The 23,480-nt window shown below is 52.9% G+C and overlaps 2 protein-coding genes across 10 annotated transcripts in view; both read right to left on the bottom strand.

Moving 5' to 3' along the window:
• BSN (bassoon presynaptic cytomatrix protein) overlaps positions 1-640 on the bottom strand; it is an 88,835-nt gene extending 88,195 nt beyond the window's left edge. For all 4 annotated transcript variants that reach the window (XM_021529212.4, XM_085590135.1, XM_085590136.1 and 1 more), the window contains exon 1: positions 465-640. In XM_021529212.4, coding sequence (XP_021384887.4) covers positions 465-625 — 161 coding nt within the window. In that variant the 5' untranslated portion in view covers positions 626-640. The remainder of the gene's footprint in view (positions 1-464) is intronic.
• A 2,465-nt stretch (positions 641-3,105) lies between these two features.
• Positions 3,106-23,283, bottom strand: TRAIP (TRAF interacting protein). Of its 6 annotated transcripts, XM_085590159.1 has the most exons (16): positions 23,058-23,150; positions 22,685-22,759; positions 21,858-21,915; positions 20,558-20,641; positions 16,582-16,621; positions 13,899-14,026; positions 11,280-11,374; positions 10,569-10,682; positions 9,575-9,662; positions 7,961-8,050; positions 7,664-7,752; positions 6,804-6,959; positions 6,555-6,603; positions 5,912-6,037; positions 5,328-5,378; positions 3,106-4,360 (listed from the first exon to the last, which is right to left on the bottom strand). In XM_085590159.1, exons 2-16 carry the CDS (start codon positions 22,699-22,701, stop codon positions 4,235-4,237), a joined length of 1,311 nt encoding a protein of 436 aa, XP_085446285.1. In that variant the 5' UTR covers positions 22,702-22,759; positions 23,058-23,150; the 3' UTR covers positions 3,106-4,234. The 6 variants fall into 6 exon arrangements, with proteins under 6 accessions (XP_085446285.1, XP_085446281.1, XP_021384886.3 ...); XM_085590155.1 differs by having other exon boundaries at positions 21,858-22,979; positions 23,058-23,283; XM_021529211.4 differs by lacking the exon at positions 22,685-22,759 and having other exon boundaries at positions 23,058-23,283.
• Positions 23,284-23,480: the final 197 nt, after the last annotated feature.

The following is a 23,480-nucleotide window of genomic DNA, read 5'->3' as shown; positions in this document are numbered from 1 at the left end:
ATCGCAGCTTTGTCCTCCTCAGCACGCACGGGTGTCCCGGAGCTGCCAGCTCCCCAGGGGTTGCACATCCTCCAGCAGTGACCTGCCTCGGGTGCCTCCATCCCCTCCCCGAGCCCCTCTGCACCTCCCTCACCTGCCTTGTCCCTGCTGCCCACGCCCCACCGCCGCACCGTCTCTGCCCTCGGCTCGCAGTCCGTGCACACTCCTGTCTCACCTGCACGTACCCCACAGCCCGGCACCCCCCGGCACCTCCTGCCCCCCAACAGCCCTGCACGCACCACACCAGCCCCATCACAGCGCCCCGCCGCAGCCGGCACCGCTCACCCTCAGCCGACACGGCTGCACCTCCTGCCCCCCACAGCCGCACCGCCACCCCGACTCCGCTGCGCCCACACCGCGCCCAGCCGTGCCCCGCAGCCCGCGCCCGACCCCGCGGCCCCGCCGGTGCCGCCCCGCGCGCTGACCTGGGCCCGGCGGCGGGCGGGAGCTGTCCGCCGCCGCCCGGTGCTGAAGGCGGCTTGGCGGCGGCGGCGGCGGGCGGCGGCGGGGCCCCTGCGGCGGCGGCGGCGGCGGGCGGCAGCTGCCCGTCGTCGCCGCCGCCCTCCAGGCTGGCCTCGTTGCCCATGTCGGGCCGGGCGGGTCCGGGACCGGGGCCGCTCCCTCAGCGCAGCGCCGCCCCCGCCGCCGCCATCAGCCCCGCGCCGCCATCGCCGCCCGCCCGCACCGCCCCGCGCATGCGCCGCCCCCGCGCCCGCTCGCGCCGCGGGCACGCGCGCCTTCGCCCGACCAATCGCCGCCCGCCCCGCGGGGCCCCGCCGGCACGTGCCCCCCGGCCCCGCCCCGCCCCGCCCGCCGGCCAATCGGCGCCGCGCAGCGCCAGCGCTCGCGCCCGCCAGGCGGCGCCACTGGCACTCCCGCGCTGGCCGTCAATGAGCGGCCCGGCTGCCGTGACGTCACGTGCGGGGGCCAATGGACGCGCAGTCCCGCATGAGGTTACACGCAACAGCCAATGAGCGCCCGCTCACCCATGAGGTCACGGGCTGCTGCAGGACCCCGTGAAGTCATGTGCTGCTCCTGGAAGTCACAGCCTGACAACCAATGAGCACCTGCCTCCTCCATGACGTCAGAGGCCGCCCCCGGACATCACACCACATCAGCCAATGAGCAGCCCCCTCCGCCATGATGTCACGGGCTGTCCAAGAACATCACACCCTGCCAGCCAATGAGGGTCTTGTGCCACCGTGAGGTCATGCAGTGCCTTGCGATGTCACCCTCTGCCAGTCAGTGACCGTCGTGCTCCCTGTAGGGTGACGGGCAGCCCTGCACTGTCACATGCTGCTGTCCAAGGAGCGCCCTGCTCCCTCGTGAGATCCTGGCAGCCACTGCAGCCAGGCAATGAGCGCATCCCTCCCTGTGACGCCACAGGCCGCTGATGAGGCAATGGGACCTCAGCCAATAACCACCCTGTCCTTCCATGGCCACCCAGAATCCAGCCGGTGACCCCCACTGCCCTCCTGTGCCATCCCAGGGCCGAAGCGATGGGCTCCCGCACGGTCCCTAGGCTCCAGCCTCCGCCGCCCAGCAGCGCTCCTCCGTGAGGTCACACGGCACCGGGCTACGGCCGCGCTCTGCCGGGGTGAGCTCAGAGGCTGCCCGTGGCGTCAGAGCGCGCCGGCGCTCCCGGCCCTGCCGCTAATGAGGGGCGCTAATTACCGGCGCGGCTCCCCGTGGCTGCCACGGCCCGGGCCCCTCGGGGACCAAAACTTGTCCCTGGGCGCGCCAGCCCGGGCGGAGCCGAGCCTGGGCAGTGCTGGCGGCTGCTTTTTATGGGCTGTGAGTCAACTCACACGCGCTAAATCCCAAAATAAACGTGAAACTGGGTCCAGCCTCACCTCGGAGCGCACCGAAATAGCAAGCGGCTCCACCGAGCCCCGGGAACAGGGAACCTCAGCGCCTTCCCCGCCCCTCCTGTATCCCCCGGGCCAGGGAAGGGGATGCTGGCGCTGCTGGCGGTCACTGCTGGCCCCTGAGGAGCAGGTGTGGGGTGCAGAAGGTGGAACATGGGAGCCAAAGAGCTTTGGAGGATGTGAAAGGACCGGGTAAGAGAATAAAACCGTTCCGGGCAGGACAACAGATGTGCAATAAACCAGAACAAAACCACATCGGAAACAGCCCAGCAGCAGGAAGGCTACAGAAGGTTAGAGTGCAGGAGTGGATGAAAGAGGCCAGGACCTAGCAGGTGGCCAGGACACGCAAAAAAAAGTTTGGTTTGTTTGGATTTTTTCCTGAGGTGATGTGTTCCTCAAACACAGGTGACTTAAAACATCCACCTTGAATGCAGCAGAGGTTGGAGCAGCTGCCACAACAGCGCTGCTGCAGGTAGTGCCCAGACAAGATGCTCAAACCTCAGTTTAAACTTGCCATGGGGTTAAAACAGCCCCAAAACTCCTTCTCAATCCCTCCACTGCTGGCTGGGATCTGTTCTTCCATGATGGGCAGACACTACACCTGCTCTCCAGCACCCCAACATGGAAGCCCACATTCCACACCAGCCCCACACCCAAACCTTCACTGCTGCCTTCTTAAAAGGGTCTTCCTGAACTGGAGAGACCCAGAGCAAGTCTCACATTTTACAGACACTTGATACCTATCTCGAAGGGACAAGGATAGCACACAGCAGGCTTTCTTCAGACCTTCTCCCAGACTTCTCCTCTGCAGAATTCTCTTGCTTGATTAAGCCCCTCCTTCCTTCTCCCCAAGCTTACTTTTCCCAGCCCTCTGAAACCTCTCTCCTGGCTCCTCTAAACTCTCCCCCATTCCACTTAATTCTGCAGTCAGCCTCAGGTGATGCAGGTGAGATATGGCTCATGCTCTGCAGGGTTTTGCCTTGTTCACCTCCCTGGGGATGGGCATCACTGTCCCCATGGCTTCACCTCACCACTGTCCTTCCCTGCACAAGGGGCCTGTCTCCCAAGGGCTGGCACCCCACAGGAACCTGAAGGGTTGAGCACATCCATCACCCTACATTCAGCACCCAAGCTCAGACCTCCACCCTGACGTGCAATAGGCTAGAAAATGCTCAGAAGCCAGTTGTTTTAACAAGTGTACACAGTAATATATTTTATTCCCTAAAAACATGTTTTTAGCCAGTCCAGTAATACAGATTTGGCCTGAAGCAGCTGGAAATAGGAAAGGTCAGATTTGTACAGGAGAGTGCTTTATGAGGTGCCTCACCACATCTGTTCCTTGCAGCTCGGCCAGCCCTGCTGCAGGTGTGGATCTCCTGTTCCACGGCTCCAAGCTGAAGAACCCAGACATGTTCAACCCCACCAGCCGCCCCCTCCCCTGAAGACAGCCATTCTTCAGCACTTCTCCAGGCCATTCCAAACCCTCTAATTACAAGTCAGAACAGTTACAAAATAATAAAAATACAATCTTATTAAAGCATAGAAATTAACAAACAAGTTTCACACCAACACACGCCCAGCACAAAGGTCGCACCAGCACACCTATCTCTGCTTCCAAGTGGAGTAGGGGGTCACCCCAATACTTTCCTTCCAAGTCAGCAGTTTCAGTGCCAAGCCTGCAAGATCACTCTAGACTTCATGACCTGAAACAAAGCAGGGCAACACAGCTCCCAAGTCCACCTGTCGATGTCCCCGGCCACAACAGGCCTGTGGTTGAGGGAAGGTGATTAATTTGATGACGAATATACAGACACTCGACAGCCACACAGGTGCTCTACACACTTCTTCCTCCAGTAAACTTTCCTGGAACTATTTACACCAGGCATGGAGCTGGTCCAGGTCCATTTTCCCTGCTGCTCTCCAGACTGACATCCCAGACACCCTTCCTGCACCTCCTGCTTTTGGCTGCATCCAAGAAGTGCAGTTCCACCCGGTGCCAGAGAGCCCAAAGCAGCAGCAACTGCAGAACTCTGAGCAGGTCAGAAGGCAAGAAAACCCTGTTAATTCTGCATGGAAAAAAGGAGGAAGGAATGGTAAAATGAAGGTAACTCAGTCCAGGCATTAGCCAGAGGTTTCGCCTCCAGAGGCTTGCTGCAAGGGCAGAGTTCTTCACAGGGCAGCTCATCCCACCCACAGGGCAGCATTAGTGCTTTGTGAACAGTACCCCAGGCAGTGGTGGCTGCACATTGCCTCGTGCCAGGCTCTGGGCAAGTGTGCTCTGCCCTGCAGCCTCTTCTCCCAAGTCTCTCTCAGGAAGTCAGGGGCTCTCACAGCAGGAAAGTGTCCATTCTGGCCTGGCTGCTGCTGGAGGAAGATGCAGGAGCTGCAGACACAGGTCTGGAGACCTTCTTCTTGCTCCTAACTGACAATGGACGTATTTCTGACAGGTTTGTCTGGAGGTAAAACTGTCAAGGAAAGCACAGATCAGTGCCCTGGGAACACAAGTGATCCAACATCTGCTGCAGTCCAGCCTGAACCATAGACCCAGGACCCAGCCATATATCTGCATCCACAAAAAAACTCCCTGCAGGACAGGATGGGCTTTGCTACCTTCTCATCAGAGCAGAGCTCGGACACGTGCCTGTCCCACATATCAGGGAACATGTCCCAAACAGGGGGTGTTGACTGGATATTAGGAAACATCACTAAAGAGGTGGTCAAGCATTGCAACAGGCTACCCAGGGAAGTGGTGGAACACCCTGGAAACATTCAAAAAACATGCAGACATGTTGGTTAGGGACATGGATTAGTGGTGGGCTTGGTAATGCTGGGTTAGTGGTTGGACTCTGATCTTAGAGCACTTTTCCAACATTAATGATTTCATGATTCTATGCTATCCCCCTGCACATACACCAGCATTTTAACAGCATATCTGTTTGAGTTGCAAGACCTCCAGAGCCAGGACACTGTGCAGGTGAAGGGAGAGCAGCCAGAGCCTGCAGCCTCCCACAGCAGAGCAATCCCAAGGCAGGAACAGCTCCACACCCAGAGGGGTGAGCTCAGCCCAGCCACTCCTCACCACAGTGGAGCAGCAGCTTCCCACAGAACGAGGGCTCTGGCTGCACAGGCTGGCAGGCACACAGCCAGGAGAGCCTGTGCTACACTGCTGCTTTAAGATCTCAAGGGCACAGGCAGTCCCTGAAAATTGCACTGATTTCTAGCTGATGTGCTCCTCTGAACCAGCCACAAGTGCTCTCAGCAAGTTCAGGTCCTTGACACCTTTGCTGAGCTCAGATTTGTTCAGAGAGAAATCAGATCATCCCTTGAAGATCCCAAGTCTGTTTTTTGTTGAGACCAAAGAGAAGGGTCAGAAATGAGGTGCCCACAGCACTCAGTACTGTGTACTGCAGGAAAGGATACTGGCTCTATGAACTTTGTTCTGCCTCCCATGCCATCGTAGCCAGTCCTCACCTAGGAGAGAGAAACAAATGAGCGTGGAGCAGCACACAGAGCCTTGGCTACTTCTTCTCATGCTGGTTATAGGGAAGGGGGAGTCTGCAAGACAGCATCTGGAGAGGAGTTAAAGGCCCTTGGAAACACTCAGTACTTGTGCTAAACCCTCAAGTCCTCACTTTTGGAAAAAGACAGACCCATGGGTATTAACAAAGTTTGGGAATATTGGGCACTTTTTCAGATAAATCAAGCATGCTTAGGATTTTGTCACTGGGATTGAGGAATACAAGGAGGACACCCTAAGCTCCAAGGAGGTGGAGGAATAGGACATTGAGAGCCACTTAGTCTGCTGCCAGGAAAGGAATGAGCATCTGTCATCCCTGGAGCTCTGCAGGACTGGGAAGTAGCCAGGTTATGCTCCAAGATTTATTTTCCACACACTGTATGTGGCAAGGTAAAAGCCTCATTCACTTCCTCTTTCAGGGTCAGCTGAGGACAGAGGTGGCAGTGCCAGCCCTGGGCACACTCACCAACTGGACAGTCATACTTACAGAGCCCGTGCTCCTGTGGGAACCCAGCAAACCACCTGAAGATGGCTTCTTGGAGAGAAAAGAGTTCTTGATGAATGCTGGCAAGAGTCCTTTAAGAGCATCATCCTCCAGATCATCTGCCCCGTTCTGTCCCACAGAATAACAAGAAAAGCCCTTTAACCAGCACAATCTGCTGAATGGAATCCATACACAGGCAGCACTAATAACACAGACAGCTATTCAAGGTAATGGCTACTGCCATACCATGTCAGGTTGAAAACGAGCAGCTTCCAACCTCCCACTGGGGCTTATGTGGAACAGTGCCCAGGAGGCAGGGCACTGCCCCCCTGGAAGCCTGGGCTAACACCTCAGCTGACCCCACAGTCCTTGTGGTCAGCTCCAGTGGTGCTTGTGAAGCACATGGGGGGCAGAATCATCAGCAAGCACTTGGGTCCCCACCCTCCCTTCTCCTGCCCAGCTCCAGGAGGCCTGAGGCAGCAACAGTGTTTCCAGGAGACCGTCAAGGAAAACACTTTGAAGCACAGACTGGTTCTATAGATGGGCCGATCTATGGCCACAAGGGAGACAATAGATTCTTTATTCCAACCTTATTAACAGCAGAATCAAAGAGGCGATACAGAAAAATCAAGATTACTCCTTTTACCTCCACTGCTTCCTTCAGAACTTTCTTCGCCAGATTTACCACAGGAGGCCTGTAAGGAGCCCAAGGAGCAAATCAGCAGAGATTTATTGTTCAAATGGAGCTGGCAAGGACAGACAAGGCCAAGCAAATGACGACAAAGCTTGCAGCACGCCATCAGGCTGCTGGAGAGCTATCTGATCTCACACAGAAACTTCCAAAGCAGTGAGACTTTGATCTCCTTTAGAAGCAGAAAGAGGAGGGAAAACTCACGGCTTTTTATCCAGCTTCTGCCTTTTTGCAGGGCCGAAGGGAGCTGTGCAGGGCTGCTGTTCAGGGGTGTCCACATTGTACGTAGCATCTAGATTGATCTCATCGCTGTGGGCCGGGCGGTGCAGCTTTGGATGCTGCAGTTCCAGGGGAGCAGGGCTGCAAAGCCAAGAAAAGCATCAGTCACTGAGCCACTGCCTACCATCCTGGGGAAGGCAGAGCTGCACCCCACGACACTGAGTGCTCAGACAGCAGTGGCACCACCCTGTTCTGCTTACACGTCAAATAAAGGACAATTTGCACCCAGAGTTTAAATTCAATGTCCCAAACTACTGCTCCCCACAAATGCTGAGTGCTGTGACAGCAGCACCCAGAGCCCAGAAATCACACTGACACACTGCAGCTCTATGGACACAACCCAGCTTACTCTACTGGGCTAATGCCATAGGCTCCTCAAGAAAGGCTGGATAAAAGCAGATGCCATTTCTCAGGCTAGATTCCTCTGCCTAGCTGAGATCTTGGTCACCATACACCAGTGCATGCTCATCACATGGCCAACTCTAAAGCAACAAGAACAGCAGCTTTAGGGATGTTTCCCAGGCAGGGCACAGTGACAAAGACTTTTTCAAAACCCAGGCCATTGTTCCACCCTCTCCTGACCCAAACCCTCCGAGACTTTTTCCATGTAAACCAAACATCTTGTAAGACACAAAAAACAGGATACAAGGAACAAAACCACCACACCTCTACAACACCCGCCAGACTAATACATCGCTGCTTTTTCAGATAGTTAAACTGTCAGCTCTGGCTTTGGAGCTGTCACCTACATGCCTGTACTGTGTCTGAGGGTGCAGCTCACTAACCTTTCCAAGACTAGCCGACTGAGTGTTTCCCTGGTTACAGATGGGACCTTCAGAGTATCCTGCAGGATGTCTATCTTTTTCTTCAAACTCTGGAGAGAAAAGGGAAAGCAGCCAGTGAGATAAGGCAAAATTTAGCAGTAAATACTTTGCCCCTTTTCCATAAATCAACATCAGGTGGAGCTCAGAGGTAGGCTGGGAAATTTAGTAACTGAGCAAAAGCCAGCATAACTCCTGGCTTTGCAGCTGCAGACCAGTCTGCAGTAACTGGCAGCTGGCCATGAAGAAAGATATTCTCACCAAGATCTCCTTGTCTGCATTCTTCAGATCTTTCTGTGTACTTTTTAACTCCTCCTTTGTCTTCTCCAGCTCTGAAGTAGTTTTCTGCAGCTGCAGAACACAACAGAGTGTGGGTTACACTTATCTGGGTAAGGGGGACTGCAGAGCCCTGTGAGAGCAGTGTGCTCTGCAGCACATGCTACTCCCCCTGCTTAAAGGCTCAATTTTTCTGTGTCAGTCTGACCAACCACTCCTGTATCAGCACAATCCAATCCCTACCCAATTCCACAAGCTGCCTGCAGAGGGATGTCCAGGGCTGCTTGCCCAGCATTTACCCAGCATTTATGCCTCACAGCAACAGCTTTTCCCTGCTCTAACACTTGGTGGCTGCATTCTGAATTCCTGCAGGACTTTGGACACACTAGAGCCACAGGAATCACAAACCACAAGCTGGAGGATGGCTGTGCATCAGCAGTGCTGGCACATGGACAAGCCTGATTCAACAGGGAAGCATGCCAGCAGCAGGGGTCAGGAAGTGGATTGCTACCACTTCATAGACTTCAGTGGCTCCGGGAGCCTGGGCCAGCTCACGGGCTGTGGGTACAGTCAGTGCTCTGGAGCCCCTTGTGCACTGACTCGCATCCTCCTGACCCACACTGGCCATCACAGCTTGGCTCTGACTCAGCCAGGAGCAGCCCAATTCCAGCAGTAGAACCTTGTGTAGGGGTTAAGTCCTCTGGGGAGCAGAGAACAGCAATCTGAAACCTTCTTCTCCATTTGAGGGGACAGCAGCTATGGCTGAGTAACAGAAGTAGGCCAGATCCACCCACAGTTTCTCACTTTGTTGGCTTAGACATGGGGATGCCACAGGGAACACCTGTGCCTCGGGGAGTGAGGCTACACACGCTTTTCACAGGGATGCACTACCAGAACAGACAAGGACAGTCCTGCCTGACCTGAGCTAACACACCCCAGCCATGCCTGGAGCTAGGGGAGCGCAGCAGCAGAGGCACATCAGCATCCCCAAGCTCTGCACCAGCCCAGGACCAATCCAGGCAGGCTCTGTGCAGGGCCACCTACCTGTGTGTCCTCACTGTGCTTTGGGAAGCTCTCCTGCCTGGGCACAGCATGGTGTGGGAGCCCTGGCTCAGTTCAGCTGGCTGAAGGCACAAGGCTGGGTGTGACTGGATGTGCCAAGCCAGGACTAAGCCCTGCTCAACCAATACTGGCTCCAAACCCCTTCCCACTTCCTTAGGGGCCCAGCTCTGCAGCAGAAGGAGCTGGCAGCTGAGTGCTCAGCAGTGTAGCCGGATGAAGGAATTGCCACTTCCAGAACCCAGTGGGAATAGTGGAGCACCTGTGTGCTGCTGCCTTCCAGCAAAAGCTCCCTGCCAAACTCTGGCTGGCTCTGCACATGTTGCCCCAGCACTGTCTCCAGAGACTACCCTCCTGACAACAGCCCACGAACTGCTTGCTCACCACGTCACATCCTGACCCAGAAACCTCAAGCCTGACCCTTTCACACACCTATACCTATCAGTGTGGGAAGGGGTCACTACAGAGGCCTTGGGCCTCAGTTATGGATAGGAATCTATAGCCCAGATGTCATCCTGGCAACTCACACTCTCCCTTTACCTTATTATTGACAGAAAACAGCTCCTTTTTCAGCTTCTCTGTCATCTCACCAGAGATCTTCCGAGCCTCCTTCAAATTCTCATATTCCCTACAAAGAAACCCAAAGAGTCACACTGTTTGTAAGGCAGCTGAGCCAGAACTTCTCAGAGACAAGCCAAGACCCTCAAATTGCAGCTCTGGACCGGCCTAGCTACCAGAGAAAACCCAGGAGACACAATGCCTTTTAAGGAACAAAGATGAGTGAGTGTACTAATAGTGTCACACATTCCACTACACCATGGGGAGAGAAAACCTGCATGGGGTACCATGCCTGATTCCACTAGGAAAATGGGAATCAGAGTCAGAGACATTTTAGTTGCCAGTGAAAAAGACAGAAAACAGAGCACAGCCTCCATGCTGACAGCAAACAGGGGACTTTGCTTTAAGTGACTTTTCGGAGACTTCACACTACTGGCCACGCACACTCATTCCCAATTACACCACAGGGACACTTGCCTCATTACAGCTTTGTACCAAAGCTGCAGTTATTCAGCTGCCATCAGAATGGACACAGAAAAAGCTGTGTTTTTTCCCCAGCAGGACCAGATGGATATCCAGGTAGGGGAGGGCAGCAGTGGAGGCTTGCCTTGCCAGAGGCCACAGCTGCACAGCACAGTGCTGCAGAGGGCACAACCCAGAGCTCTGCATCCGCTTGCTTTCCCCCGGGCATGAGAAGAAAGCAGAGGGAATAATCATCATCACTTCATAGGTGCACTGACAACTCTGGAGACAGTTCCCATGGTGACACACATGTCACTACAGTGACAAGAGGAGCAGTTCAGTGTGACAAGCTCCAAACTAGGTTCCCAGGATCCATCAGTCAAAGCCCAGTGGAAGCCCTAAGAGGCGGTGAGAGCCCCACAGAGCCCATGTGCCTGTTGGTGCTTGGCACAGGGTTCTCCCTGGCCACTCCCAGGACAACATCAGCCAGCTGTGCCAAGCCTGCAGCACCTACTTTTTGAGTGAGACACAGTAGATGGCAAGCTGCTCTACTGCTGCCTGCCCAACTCCCATGTCTCTGATCATCTCCTCCACTTCTGGGCGCTGGCTCTGAAGCAACAGCTCGATCCTGCACAAAAAAACCACAAACAAAAACATACCCTCAGCTCACAAATCACAAACAGACCTGGGAAAGAGACAAGAGCCCTGCTTCCCTCTCTAGGGGCTGGTGCAGCCTGAGCTTCTTCTGCAGGCACTCTGCGTGTCATGGGAGAAGAGACAGCTGCCTCACCTCAAGCAGGGCTTTTCACTGGGGAAAAGCAGCACTACTTGGACTAGAGAAGGGGCAGCTGCACACACATACTGCACATGGAACTGATGCCAGTTCTTGGTCCCTATAGCCCTGTGGCTGACTGTGTTCCTGGGCTGGCATTCTGCCCCAGCATCCTCTGATAACAGAAATGGCACATAGCCATGCTCAGTGCACTAGAGATGAGGCCAGTACCCCATCTTGCTGCTCTTTAATGAGAGCAGCTGTCTGCAACCACATCAGGGGCAGAAGGCATGCAAAGGCAGCTAAAGCAGCCATTCCAAAGTTCAAGGTAAAATGATCCAGGACATGGAGGTGGGTGTTGCAGCAGGCCCAGCAGGACCCTTCTCCCCTCCCCAAAAAGGGTAGAGGTGTTCAGCCCAGGCTGCGAGGCCCAGGCAGCACCCCGGATCTCACCGCTCCATGGTTCTCAGCTTGTTTCGCAGCCGGCGGGCCTCCTCCTTTGAACTTCTGTTATCCTCCTGCTGCTGCTCCAGGAATTTCATCTGCTTCTGCAGGGAAGCAAGTACACAGACCACTACTGAGGCTCCAGGGATTGTCAGAGAAGCATCCCGGCTTATGCGCACTGCAGGCAGATGGGAGCACACATCGGCTCTAAAGTCTATCACCGCCTCAGCAGCCTGGGATTATGGAGAGTTGACTCCCTCCCACCATACCCCCAGCTCTGCTCCCCACGAACACAGCAGGGTCTCAGTGCTAATCACAAGGCAAGGCTGCAGCTGAACCCATCTCAGAGCCCCTCTCTGTTGCACAGCACCCTGTATGCAGTTTTGACAATTTGTTTTTCAAAAGCAAATGAGTCCACAGCAAGCAAACCTTGCTATTGCCTTTTCCTCTGTGCACAGCTGATTGCTTCAGCCTCCCAACTCTCCTTGCCATTAGCTGCTTAGAGCATTGATAGGAATGAGTGGGTCTCTTCTGGGAGACCTCAGCCAAACCAGACATCCACCTGGGCACTTCTCTCACCTGCTGAAAGTCTGCTGCAGCCTATTGCCTCTCCAGCAGTAACACAGAACCTCAGCTGAGATGGAAAAGCACACATCTGCAGTGTGGCAGAGGATGGGGATAGCTGAATTAGCACCATGCTGATGCATCTGTGCTGTCTAGGTTTGTGTGCCTGGGCACCTTGCACAGCAACTTTGAAAGGCTCTGGTTTCAGCACAGTGCTGATTGCAGGGAAAGGCCTGGCAAAAGATCATTGCCTTGTAAAGCTCCTTCCCACACAGAAGTTCAAGGATTTTATCCACTTCCTGCCACAGAAACCAAACAGCAGTGAAATCACTGGGAAGTTGAGGAGAGACAGTGTTGCAGGCTCATCTGTCACTTTTGTTTAACTGGAGCCTGTCTTTGGCTTTTCCCTAACCATAACTCTCAATACTTCAGATGCCCACAGCAGTGTTTGTGCCTGGTCAGGGCAGAGGCCCCAGCTTCAGCCCCCCTGAAACTGCAGCAAAGTGGCAGTGCCAGCAGAAGACAGGCCCAGCTCGCAGCCTTAACCTGCGTCACAACGAGCTAAGCCTGTATTCTCACTGCAGAAGTTTAGTGCTTTAATCTTTAATGATGCAGTTTAAGACAGTGCTTGGCATTCAGCTCGGAAACCCCATATACCACAGAAAAGATACCTCCAGGTCCCTAATCCTTCTGCCCTGCCCAGCTTTCATTAAAGAGACTTAAGCATACAGAGAGGGTTTTGCAACAGCAAAGATAAGCACAGAGCCTCCTCCGGAGGTGCCAAGGCAGGAAAACCCAGCACTGAGATGCTGAGTTGAGCAGCAAGTACTGGCTTCCACTGTCATAATTATTTCTGCTGGAGTAGGGGGCTATCAGAAGTATCCTGGCACTGACCTATCCAGGATCACACTAGCATCTAAGGCATGGCCAAGATCCAGGCTGCCTTTACATGCAAGCAGAATGGATACAATCCCATGGTTGGGCAAAAACAGTTGTGCTGGCTCACAGCAAGGCCAGCCTGGCATTAATTCCTTACTCTTTCTGTCCTAGTATCACGTAGATCTCCTGCATGCTTCCTCCCAGAAGAGCCCAGCTGTAGGTGGCATATAGCATGATAGCACCATGACATGTCTACAAAGCTCTCTCTGGGCCACTTGGCCTTGCAGGTCAAGAAACACGATGCAGTTTAGGATACTGGGTCAGATAGCATGGCAAGTGCAGCAGATACCTATCCCACTTTCCAACCTGCAGCTCACAACCCACCTGCCTGAGACAGGCACATCACCTTCACACAGCACAGACTGCCCAGCCCAGCATCAAGGCAAAGCTGTTCCAAGACATCCCAACAAAGCTGCTCCTGCTCTTACCCTCTTCCTCTTGCTGTTTACGCATAGTACATGACTACACACTGAGTCACTGCACACTGAAGCACAACAGGAATATTTGATCCCTGGACTTCACATTACTAACCTAACTGAGGCGAAACCCTGGCAACAGAACAGAGACAGGAGGGTTAGCTGGATCAGATCCCACTCAGCTGAAGCCTCCACCTCCCCGTCCATATTTTTCAGTTTGATTTCTCCCCCCAATCAAAGTAAGAAACTAATTTTCCTTGAATCCCACTTGGCCTAAACCCATTTCAGAAGAACATTCTACCCCAGGGAACCAGTGTTTCAGCAACAGGGTGTGGGGCTAATTCCCACACTAGATTCCTGCTACTACCTTTATGACCAGCACTGCCACTTCATTAGCGAGGCTCAGCCACATTCCTCAGGCTGTGCTGGCATTTTTCCCTCACCAGGGATACCTCTACCTTGAGCACCTGTACACAAACCACAGGCCTGTAGGCTTTTTATGCCTCTGAATCACCTCAGGCAAAGCACAATCAGGACCTTGAGTCTAGCAACAGCACTTTCTTCGATTAATCAAACCAAAATAAAAATCCAGGTACCAGACCCAAAATCCCACCAGCACAATCTCTTTATTAGCAGGATCTGCAGAGATCTTCAACTGAACTAACACTGACTGCATGATGATTAGTCTTGCTGGGGACAGGAAGGGTACCTTGAGAGAGGAGCACAGCATCTCTGTCTCTCCCAGCATCTTCTGGAGCGACTCTATCGTGGCATTGCGCACATCCAGAGTGTCCCTCAGCCCATCCACAACAGCCTGGCATTCCCGCTTTTCTTTCTCTGAAACAAAGAAAGGAAAAGGTCACTGCCTGCTAACCCACACTCCAGTTGCAGCACAGCAGCACACAGACTGCTTGCAGGCTCAGCTCCAGGCTGCCAGGATTCGGCCATTCCTGGAGAGAGCCATTTCTCTAAGTGGCATCTGCACCAGGGTCTGTACTGAGCAATTGCTTTTCTCGGTGCCAGCAGGCTTCAAGACTTCTTTACTAAAGATAAAAAATTCCCTTTAATAGCTTTCCAGCGCCAGCCCTGCTAGCATTAAGATGATGTATCTTAACTCTTGCGTTTTCTCAAAGCCAGGCTTGCACAAGGAAATAATTCCTCTCGAGTTACACCAAGCTGTCACAGAGCTGGAGAACAGAGCTTTGTATCCATCCTCTCCACATGGAATCTTATGTGTCCGAAACTCCTTTGGGGGCCATTGGGCAGCTGTATGCAGGGGTCCACCAAGCTGCTGCACGTGCCCTCACTAACCACAGCACCTACATCAAAGGGCAGGAGGTAGTGACACTGGGGGCACCGCAGGACACATCACAGCTTAAGTAGATTCCCCAAGTACTCACTTTTTGCAGGTCACAACTTTTGCATCCTGCTGTCCCTCCCCCTGGCAATCCAGGAGCAAAGCACATGCCTCTGGCCAGCAGAGAGAAGGTGGTGGAAACCACCACCAGATTTCAATTTGTTTTGTGGAGACAAGGGAAGGACAGCACAGAAAGCAACAACCACTATAGGAGCTGCCAGACCAAGCAGGGAACAGCCAGCATCGTTGAGAACCTCAAAGCAGTTGGATAATGAGGGAAAGCAGGAACCTCTCCACATAACCCTGCTGAGGGTAGGCTAAAACCTTCAGTTCAGCATCTTCAATCTTTGCTAAAATTGCTTGTGGCTCCAGCCTGGCAATAGTAGAGAGCCAAAGAGTGCCTTTCCAAAAGACTTGTTCTCCTTGCAAGCCATCCAGTTTTAAATTCTGCCTCCATATCCTGTAGAAGCGTGACCTGCAGTGAAGCTGCACTGTTCAACTGGGGAGTAAAAGAGCCATGTGGGACTGAGGAACAAGAGAGAAATGTGTTCCAGCAGAAGCATGCCGGTGGCTTCTCCATTGATCTGAATAACCCTTTCCCACCAGAGGCGGTGCCTGGAGATGCTCCCTTGCATTTGCAGGGACTCCACACCCACTGAAAGAGTTAGGGCTTCCCCCTCCTCCGTTCCCAGCTGCCCAGAGGCAGATGGCAGGAATCAAACCGCTCTGTGCTGCAGGAATGAGTTTTCAGCTCATTCAGAGCGCCTCCCACAGAGCCTGCTCAGAGCTCAGCACCTCTGGAGCCATTTGCAGGCTGATCAGAGCCTGGCAGCTCCACAGCTCCTCTGCAGCACAGAGCAGAGCACAGCTTCACATGGAGAACTTATACACAGGAACCAGCAGAGAGCAGAGTACCCACAGCAAAGGAGGCAGGAGGTGGGAAGGAGCTTCGCATTTCCAATATGAAAAGAGAATGGGACAGGGAATGTCAAATCCAACCTCTACTCACCAGAAGCCGAGAAGATTAGCAGACCTTCAAGCAGTTTTTCTTGGATAATATCCTAGCAAGAATCCCAGCCACCTTCCCCAGAAGATCTGGCTGTCTACCAAGTCACTAAACTCAACCAAGCTGGCAGGAGAACAGGCCTCAGAATAGAGACGTGCAGACCATCCAATTCTACTCGCAGGCTAAGGACCGAATCCTCAATCTACTGGCTATTCATGTCTGTCTCGTGCATGCAGGGAATGCAGAGGAAAGACAACTCTTGGGGCGTGGGTGAGCCCCCAGCATTCTTTAAACAGTTTTTTTTCCCTTCTGCTAGCATGTTTTAGGATTTCTGTCACTTAGACTGACATTTTCCTTTTGCTGCTCATGACTCATGTTCTGATGACAGGCAGCCTACAGACGATGCTTAAAACCCATCGACAAGTCTCCAGGGCTTTTGCTTTTCCTGCCTCCCTCAAACATCCTCTAAAATTAAAGATGGGAAGATGGAAGTACGTGCACACTGAACTCCGTCTGCTCTTCGCGCGACACATGTGGCACTGCAACAGCCAAACAAATCCAAAGCCTTCCCACTGCTGCTTTTGGACACCACTTTCACCCTCTCATCTGCTGGAGGGAATCAGCCTTTGCCATATGCAGCTGTGAGTTTCCCAGCAAGCAAACCAAGGCTTTTGCTTTTAAGCCTGCTCCAAATAGAGCTTTGCTGCAATTCTGTAAGCTTGTGATTAGGAAGGGGACAAAAAAATTGCATCTACTTGTCTAAACTCGCAGTGAACTCCTGAGTTACAGCAGAGCTGGGCCAGGCTGTGGACTCAGGCTCTGTCATATAAGCTTTGCATCACTGTAAGTGCTCTCACCTCAGAAAAAGCTCTGAAGAAGTTGCTCTAGCAAAACAGTTTGCAGTCTGAACCATGCCCTCGGCTTCAGAGAGGAGGGGTCTCTGCACAAGGGTTCCTCAGACCTGGGCAAGCCACCTGGCACAGGCAGAGCCCAGGAGCTGCTGATCCCCTGCAGGCAGCAGGAACTCACCTTTCAAGGAGAGCTGGGCCTTCACCTTGTCCAGTTCATTCTGAAACACAACACAGAGAACCCCATTAGGAAACACCCTGCAGAGATGCTTTCACCAGGTCTTAAAAAGACCCAAGAGATATCTCAGCAGGACTTTTGGACCAGGCAGGTACTATGGAGGGAACATGGAAACAACAAGCATGGAGTTACAAGCCTGGATTATCACAGGGAACGGAAAGAGCACCTCCAACTGGCATTCTTCAGGGGGAGAAAAAAGGATCACAGCTTCATCTTAGCCTTGTCAACCTTGTGTTTCTCACACTGTCAGTCATCCTGTTTTAGCTGAATAATTTTGGAAGGCTCTCAGGGAAACACAGGAAGTCAGGCAAGAACAATTTTTATAATGTTTTACCTAAACAAGGCAATAAGGGAGGGATGTTGCCAGACTAACTGGATTACTGAGAGTTCTTTAAACTGAAGTGAACTTTAATCAGATGGAGGTGGGAGACAGGAGAGCACAGTCAAACACCTGAAAAGGTAACCAAGCATGCACTCAAACATGCTGACAGACACTGAAGTCACTGCAGTTCAGGATGCTGATATGAGCTAACAGCTCAATCAAATGGCTGGAAACAGATCACTGAGAAACCAATCCATAACACGCCAACTGAGAGTGCACAAAATCTCCTGGGTACCACAAGGGTCTGAGGAATATCAACTATTTCTAACGCCTTCATCAAGGATCAGAAAGAGGCAGCAGATGCCCTGTAGTTTAAATTAGAGAAAATGAAGTGATATAATTTAACACTGGTGAATAGCCAAGGGAAATGTAGAGAGGTTAAAAAGAGAGACTATTTATATCTATATATCTATATGTATATTTAAAAGAAAAAGCAGAGAGATAAATATATGCAGGAAAGAGTCAATAGAAGATGACTTAAAAAGCTGTGTTAGAGAACTGCAGAGGAAAGCACATAACAAGTCAGGCAGGAACTGCAGTGGAATAAAACCACAATAAAATGCCAACACAGGCACACAAATCTGTGCAACCCGGAATGCTACATGCAAATCTGAGCCGAGAATAGCACCAGCAGTGACCACAGCTCTGATGGGACTGAAGCTAGAGCTCTGCTAGCGACAATAAAGGCAGGAAAGAGAATGTGGGATGTAGAGCTTGGAAAGCAGAAGGGACTAAATGCAAAGCCTAGCAGAGCTGACTGGGATTTGCCCCAAGGGGCACAACTGCTGGAGGGCTAATGTGGAATTAACTCTCCTGCAGGAACTATTCTGAAGTAGCTTCCTCAGAGTCCTATTCAGGAACGATTAGTGGGCTCACAAGATGTGCTAATTATCATGATAGCAAAGAAACCCTGGGCTACTTCAGGCAGCTATGTAACATTACCTCATTCATCAACTTAATCTGAAATCCCTCACCCTCCACCACAGCTCCTAAAAACTGCTCCAAATTTTCTCTCCTCTGAGAGCTCTCCTCTATCTGTCAGACTGAGTTACAAGACCACATTTTCCTAAGATCAAACGAATATATCCTGACCACAGACAGCTGTCCTCCAAGGCTTCTACCTTCCCCAGCAGGTTTACAGGCAGGAATCCTGCCCCCCACCTCCTCTTCACCAAGCTGAAATCTCATTTGGAAGAACTCTGCACTCCCCAAATCACAAGTACCTCTTGACAGACTCACTGAGGTGTTACACTCCAAAACTCACCCTTTTCCTGCTCTGGGAACAGCCACATGGAGACTGTTCTGCTCACAAGGACCATCTTTAAATTCAGTATAGCCTAACCCAGGTTCAGTAATGAAAGAAATGCTTGGACACTTAGCTTGTGGTCTGCAGCTACTCCAGGGATCCAGGTTCCCCCGAGTGTTTCTATTGAAGTTTTAGCCTGGGGGTGGAAAGCAAAACAGCCCCAGCACTCCTTTGACTGTAAACATTTCTGAGTAACAGCAAGAGTGACAAACAGTAATAAAGACAATTACTGTTCAAAAGACAATTTGGCTAATTTTGCAACAACAGGAAGGGGTTTTAGATCATCAGGGAGCTCTTCCAGCCACTTCACTGGGTGCCAAAGACTGGTTCTCCAAAGAGAATCCCAAGCTTCTCACCCCAAGATGACAAGCAGACCATAGCTACACATTGCTTTCTAGCACATCCTTTTCATGGCAGGAGGCCAAATGCTCATTCGAAGACAGCTGTGGGCTACACAGATACAACTCCAGTTGATTACAGAGATGAACACCACTTTTTGCCCAGGCTCTTGGAGGGCCAAGCAGTGGTTCTTCACAAACCTTAGATATTTTTTTTTTTTCCTTCCTCATGTGAAGTTGCTTCTGGCTGAGGATGCCAGAAGTTCTTATCTCAACTTCTGAAGAACCCAGGCTTGGCCCACCATGTGTTTGCTTTGAACTGCTGCCTGGCCAGAATCAGACACTCCATCACAGACCTCGCATCTAGGTGGACATTAGTCCCTCACATACTGTGAACAAGGAATCTGTGTTCTTAAGGTACTCCATGTCCTCCAAAAATGAGGCAGCACACCACATGGAACTGGTTGCAGCAGCAACCTGCACAGTGCACACAGCAGTGAACAGCCGCACAAGCTAACGATGCTGATTTACCCAGAAAAGTATTTGGTTCTTTCTGCTGGTGACCTCAGAGCCCTCATTAAGCAGGCTGTACACTGAGGCTAGATGTTGCTCTGACACATACACATAAGATTTATAGGAGCAGGACAAGATACCATTAAGCTTGTTGTGCAGGAGCAGCTTCACAGTCCTGCCCTTGAGCACGGGAGCAGTTCTGCACAGCCTGCCTAGAGCAGAAGGCTGGGAGAACCCATTTTAGATCCTGGGGTGGGGGTGAGAGAGAACAGGAAGATTTTTTTTAGGGCAATTCTCTCCAGACAACCCATGTCCGAGTCAGTGATCTCATTAGGCTCGTGGGAAGGGATTCCAACCCGTACAAAAGGAAATGTGTATCTGCTGTGAGGACACATGGCTCCCAGTGCCCAGAGATGCTCCTCCGCTCCTCTGCACACTTCGCTCTTCAGTTTTGTTACTGGTGGTCTTGGAGAAAGACACTGCTACTGACATTCTAGTCTGGCTGGCTTTATTTTAAAGACATACAAAGTACATACAGAATTGTCATGGCAACTGCTAATTATGGTAATTGCTGCACATGCTGCTTCTAAACACAAGAGGGTACAAGCAACCCGTTATACCAAGGTCAACCAGCCACCCTTTTTTGGGAACAGATAATTCCAAGACAGAAAGAGCCCCGTTTCATCTACACTACATAAAGGAGAACATGGAACAGCCACTTTGTGTTTATCCCTGCTCACACGCAACTCTCCACACCCAAAGGTGGCACTTGGAACACACCACCCAGCATCCCAGCTCCATCCAGCATCCTGTCAGGACCCAGACTCCACGTTGTTCACTGCTGCTGGTGTGGCTTCAGGCAGTTAATTCCTAATCTCTCTTGGAGAATCATGACCTCATCACCTTGCCCCACATCCTTCAATCTGCACAAGCAACCTCCCTGCACAGAAGGGAGGAGGCACTTCCTCCAATGGCCCCTTCTTTCCATAGAGGTTAGCAGGGCTCACACACAGCTGCACCACAGGTACCAGCAGCAATTCACTGCATCTGGGATTTCCTTTCTCCTGCCCTTGGGAACAGCTCTGTACCCTCATTCCCAAGGCAGGACCATCAGTCTGATGTGATGCTGTTTCAGGAGGCTTCCAGGTAAAGTGAGAAGCAGAAGGAAGAGCAGGAAGTAGAGGAGGCTCTTTGGGTCACCACATGGGATTTGGTCAGAGGGAATGCTAAATCACCAGAGAGTGATATGCTTCAGGTCAGACACATGAGCACAACAAACTCCAGCTTGGGAAGCACCTGCTGGCAGAGGACCAGCAGGCCAGGCCACCCTTCCAGGAAGCTGAAGTATAACGTGAGGAAAGAACTCCCCCGTCAAGTTACCTGCAAGGTCTCAGCATCCGGTGCTGCTTGCTCATCCAGGGTAACATCAAAAAACAGCTTACTGATGATGTGTCTTTTGCTGACCTAAACACAGGAGACAGAAGAGTCTGATGGGCACAAATATGGAAACAACAGATATGGAAGACAGATGGAGGGGGAGAAGGTACTGTCTTGTGACAAGGCCATGAAAGGCAAATCAGGTCACGTGTTTGACACCATTAGTGGTGATGCTCTGCTTTGGCTCAACAGCACAGCAGCAGACCCCCCACTCAGTTTCTGGGAGTGTGACTCCAGCCAAGCTCCTGAGCTGCAGCAGAAAGATTCAGACATTTCTGAATCGAGCGCAGTCTGTTCTCTGGCAGCTCAGCCCAAAGCAGCTGATGCTGAGCTAACATGATGCCAAATCCTAAGACAGAAGTACGTGCTGCTTTCTGCAGGCAGAAGGTGCTGTAATTGAATTTGATAGCTCTCCACACCTCCCCCATGCAGTTACAGCTTTGTGTTTTAAGTATTATATACAGTCATGACACCAGCTAATTGCATGGTTACTGCCACATAAGATGTTATTTCACGATAACTCCATGGTAACCCAGAGATGTAAGAGGCAGAGAAGAACAGAGGGAATCAACAAGTCAGGGAAGGAACAAGGGCCAAGACCTTGAGAGAAGGAAAGAAGCACGAACACAGAATAAGCCCAAGCAGCAGCTGGCTAAAAATTTACATCTGAGAGCGGGGAAACATCTCCTGCCGCCACTACTGCCATGAGCCAGTGGTGGCATGAAGGCTGGTGACAAGGGACTTCAAAGACGTTCAGGTCCCAGTTAAGCCAATGAAACCCAAGGCTCAGCTTCCTATCTCAGAAGCAGAGCACATCTTTCTTTCTCTCCCCAGCCATCACCATTCTCAAGGGAAGGTCAAGTACCGCTACGCCAGGAGGGGTTGTAAGGCCCACGTGCAGCAGAATGGGCTGTCCACCTGACAGCAATGGGCTGGGCACACCAGAAACATCAGTCAGGTGTCCCATTAAGCCCTTGCAGTCCCTCCTGTCATCATGCCAACTCTTACCCAGCCTAAGTAGAAGCTGTGAAAACCCACAGCCCCTTTTGAAAGGAGCTGCAGTGGACACAGTAGCAGGGCACCCTCAGCCCATTACAACCCAAAGGGCTCAGGAGGGGAGTTCCTCTCCTCTAGGAAGTCCCAAGTGACAGAAAGCCCCTCTGCTTTTTACCATGAGCCTTTTTCTGACATCACCCCCGGCCACAGCTCCTTGGTGCCACAGGTTGCACAGGAGATGCTTTACCTGGTTTCTGCACTGCGGGCATGTCCGGCTCGGTGCAGTGTCAAACCACTGGAAGAGGCTGAGAAAGAAAAGGAAAACATACAGTAAATCCTTACAGCCCTGGAGCACTGCTTCCAGGGGCCATCTCCCAGCTCCCCAGGAGACAACAGGATGTGGCTCTCTGTCACACACTAAAGCAGAGAGGCAAACCTTCAGTCCAGCACTGTAGCCGGCGGGAGCTCCATGTTCCACATGCATGCTCCACCTGCATCTCCAACACAATTCCTGGCTGAATGTAGCATGTGAGCTTATCTTTAACAGGGCAGAGCTTTTGCAGAGCTCAGATCTCTCTGGGAGACAGGCACTGAACAGCCGCAGCTTCACAGGAGCGAGTGGATGAACACAGGAGCTGCTCTATCAGGATGTGACAGCTGAGATCCCAGCCCAGTCAGCTCCAAGGGGTGCCATGGATCTGCTGAGCGAGGGGCACCGGGCTGGGCTCTGCTCTGGGATGATGAACGTAAACCTGCCGGGCTCCCCAGGACTAATGCACTTTGCAACCAAGCCACCACGTCACACTGGAAAGGTTTATTTTGGGAGCAGGTAATGATGCGGAGCTGGCAGGTTACCTTTGGAAGCTCTCCCTGCTCCACTGGCTGCTGGCAGAGAGCAGGCCCGAGCAGCGCTGCTGAGTGAGAAGTGACAATCACACCCGTGGTCCTCTCCAAGCTTGTTAGCTAGGAAAGCAAATGCCCACCCTCTCCCCACACAAAGTTTATTTCCTGAGAAGAACCATTTCCTTTCAACACAGACACTCACAACACAGTCCCAGAAAAGCATGGAATTACCAGGGCAGCTTCACCATAATCCAGCATCACTCCCTCCAAACACCCTGTGACACTGGCTCTTCCGGAGAAGGGAGCCTGCAGGCAGCACAGCGACAGAAGCACAGAATCAATTAGGTCGGAAGAGATCTGAGATCATCGAATCCAACCTATGGCCGATCACCACCATGCCAAGTGCCACATCCACTCTTGCCTTAAAGACCTCCAGGCAACCGCACCGGCTCCCGGGACAGCCCGTTCACATGTACGACCGGCACAGCCCGCACTGCTGCGGCAGCTCCGCCAACTCCTCGGAGCCCTGGCGCGGGGCCACAGAAAGCGCCCGTGGCTGACAGCCCGCGGCCCGGCCCGAGCCCCCGCCCGCCCCGGCGCTCACCAGGCCTGGTGGAAGGTGTGCCCGCACGGCACGGCCGCCACGTCCCGCTCGTTGTCGAAGAAGTCGGAGCAGATGGTGCAGTGGGCGCGGATGGGCATGGCGGGACGGGGCGCGGCGGTCAGCGCGGGCTCGCGGGGCAGGCCGGGGCTCGCGGGGCAGGCCGGGGCTCGCGGCCGCGCGGCCTGGCGCCGTTTGAACGCGAGCGCGAGCGCGCCGCTTCCGGCCCGCCCCGGAACCGACGGGGGACCCCGCCGGGACCGAGGGTGGGGCTGGTGGGCGCGGGCAGGGGCGGGGCCGAGAGGCGCGCCTGCGGGAGTGGGCGGGGCTCCCCTGCGCCCCGCGCTGGGATCCTTCCCGGGATCTTTCCCGGGATCCTTGCCGGCGGGAACCGCTGACAGGGTCTCGCTGCTCTCGCTGCCCGGG

This window comes from Lonchura striata, chromosome 12 (genome assembly GCF_050655825.1).
Source record: "Lonchura striata isolate lonStrDom1 chromosome 12, ASM5065582v1, whole genome shotgun sequence".
NCBI classification, from domain to species: domain Eukaryota; kingdom Metazoa; phylum Chordata; class Aves; order Passeriformes; family Estrildidae; genus Lonchura; species Lonchura striata.
The sequence above is the reverse complement of the archived record's forward strand: the minus strand, read 5'-3'. Positions and strand labels throughout refer to the sequence as shown.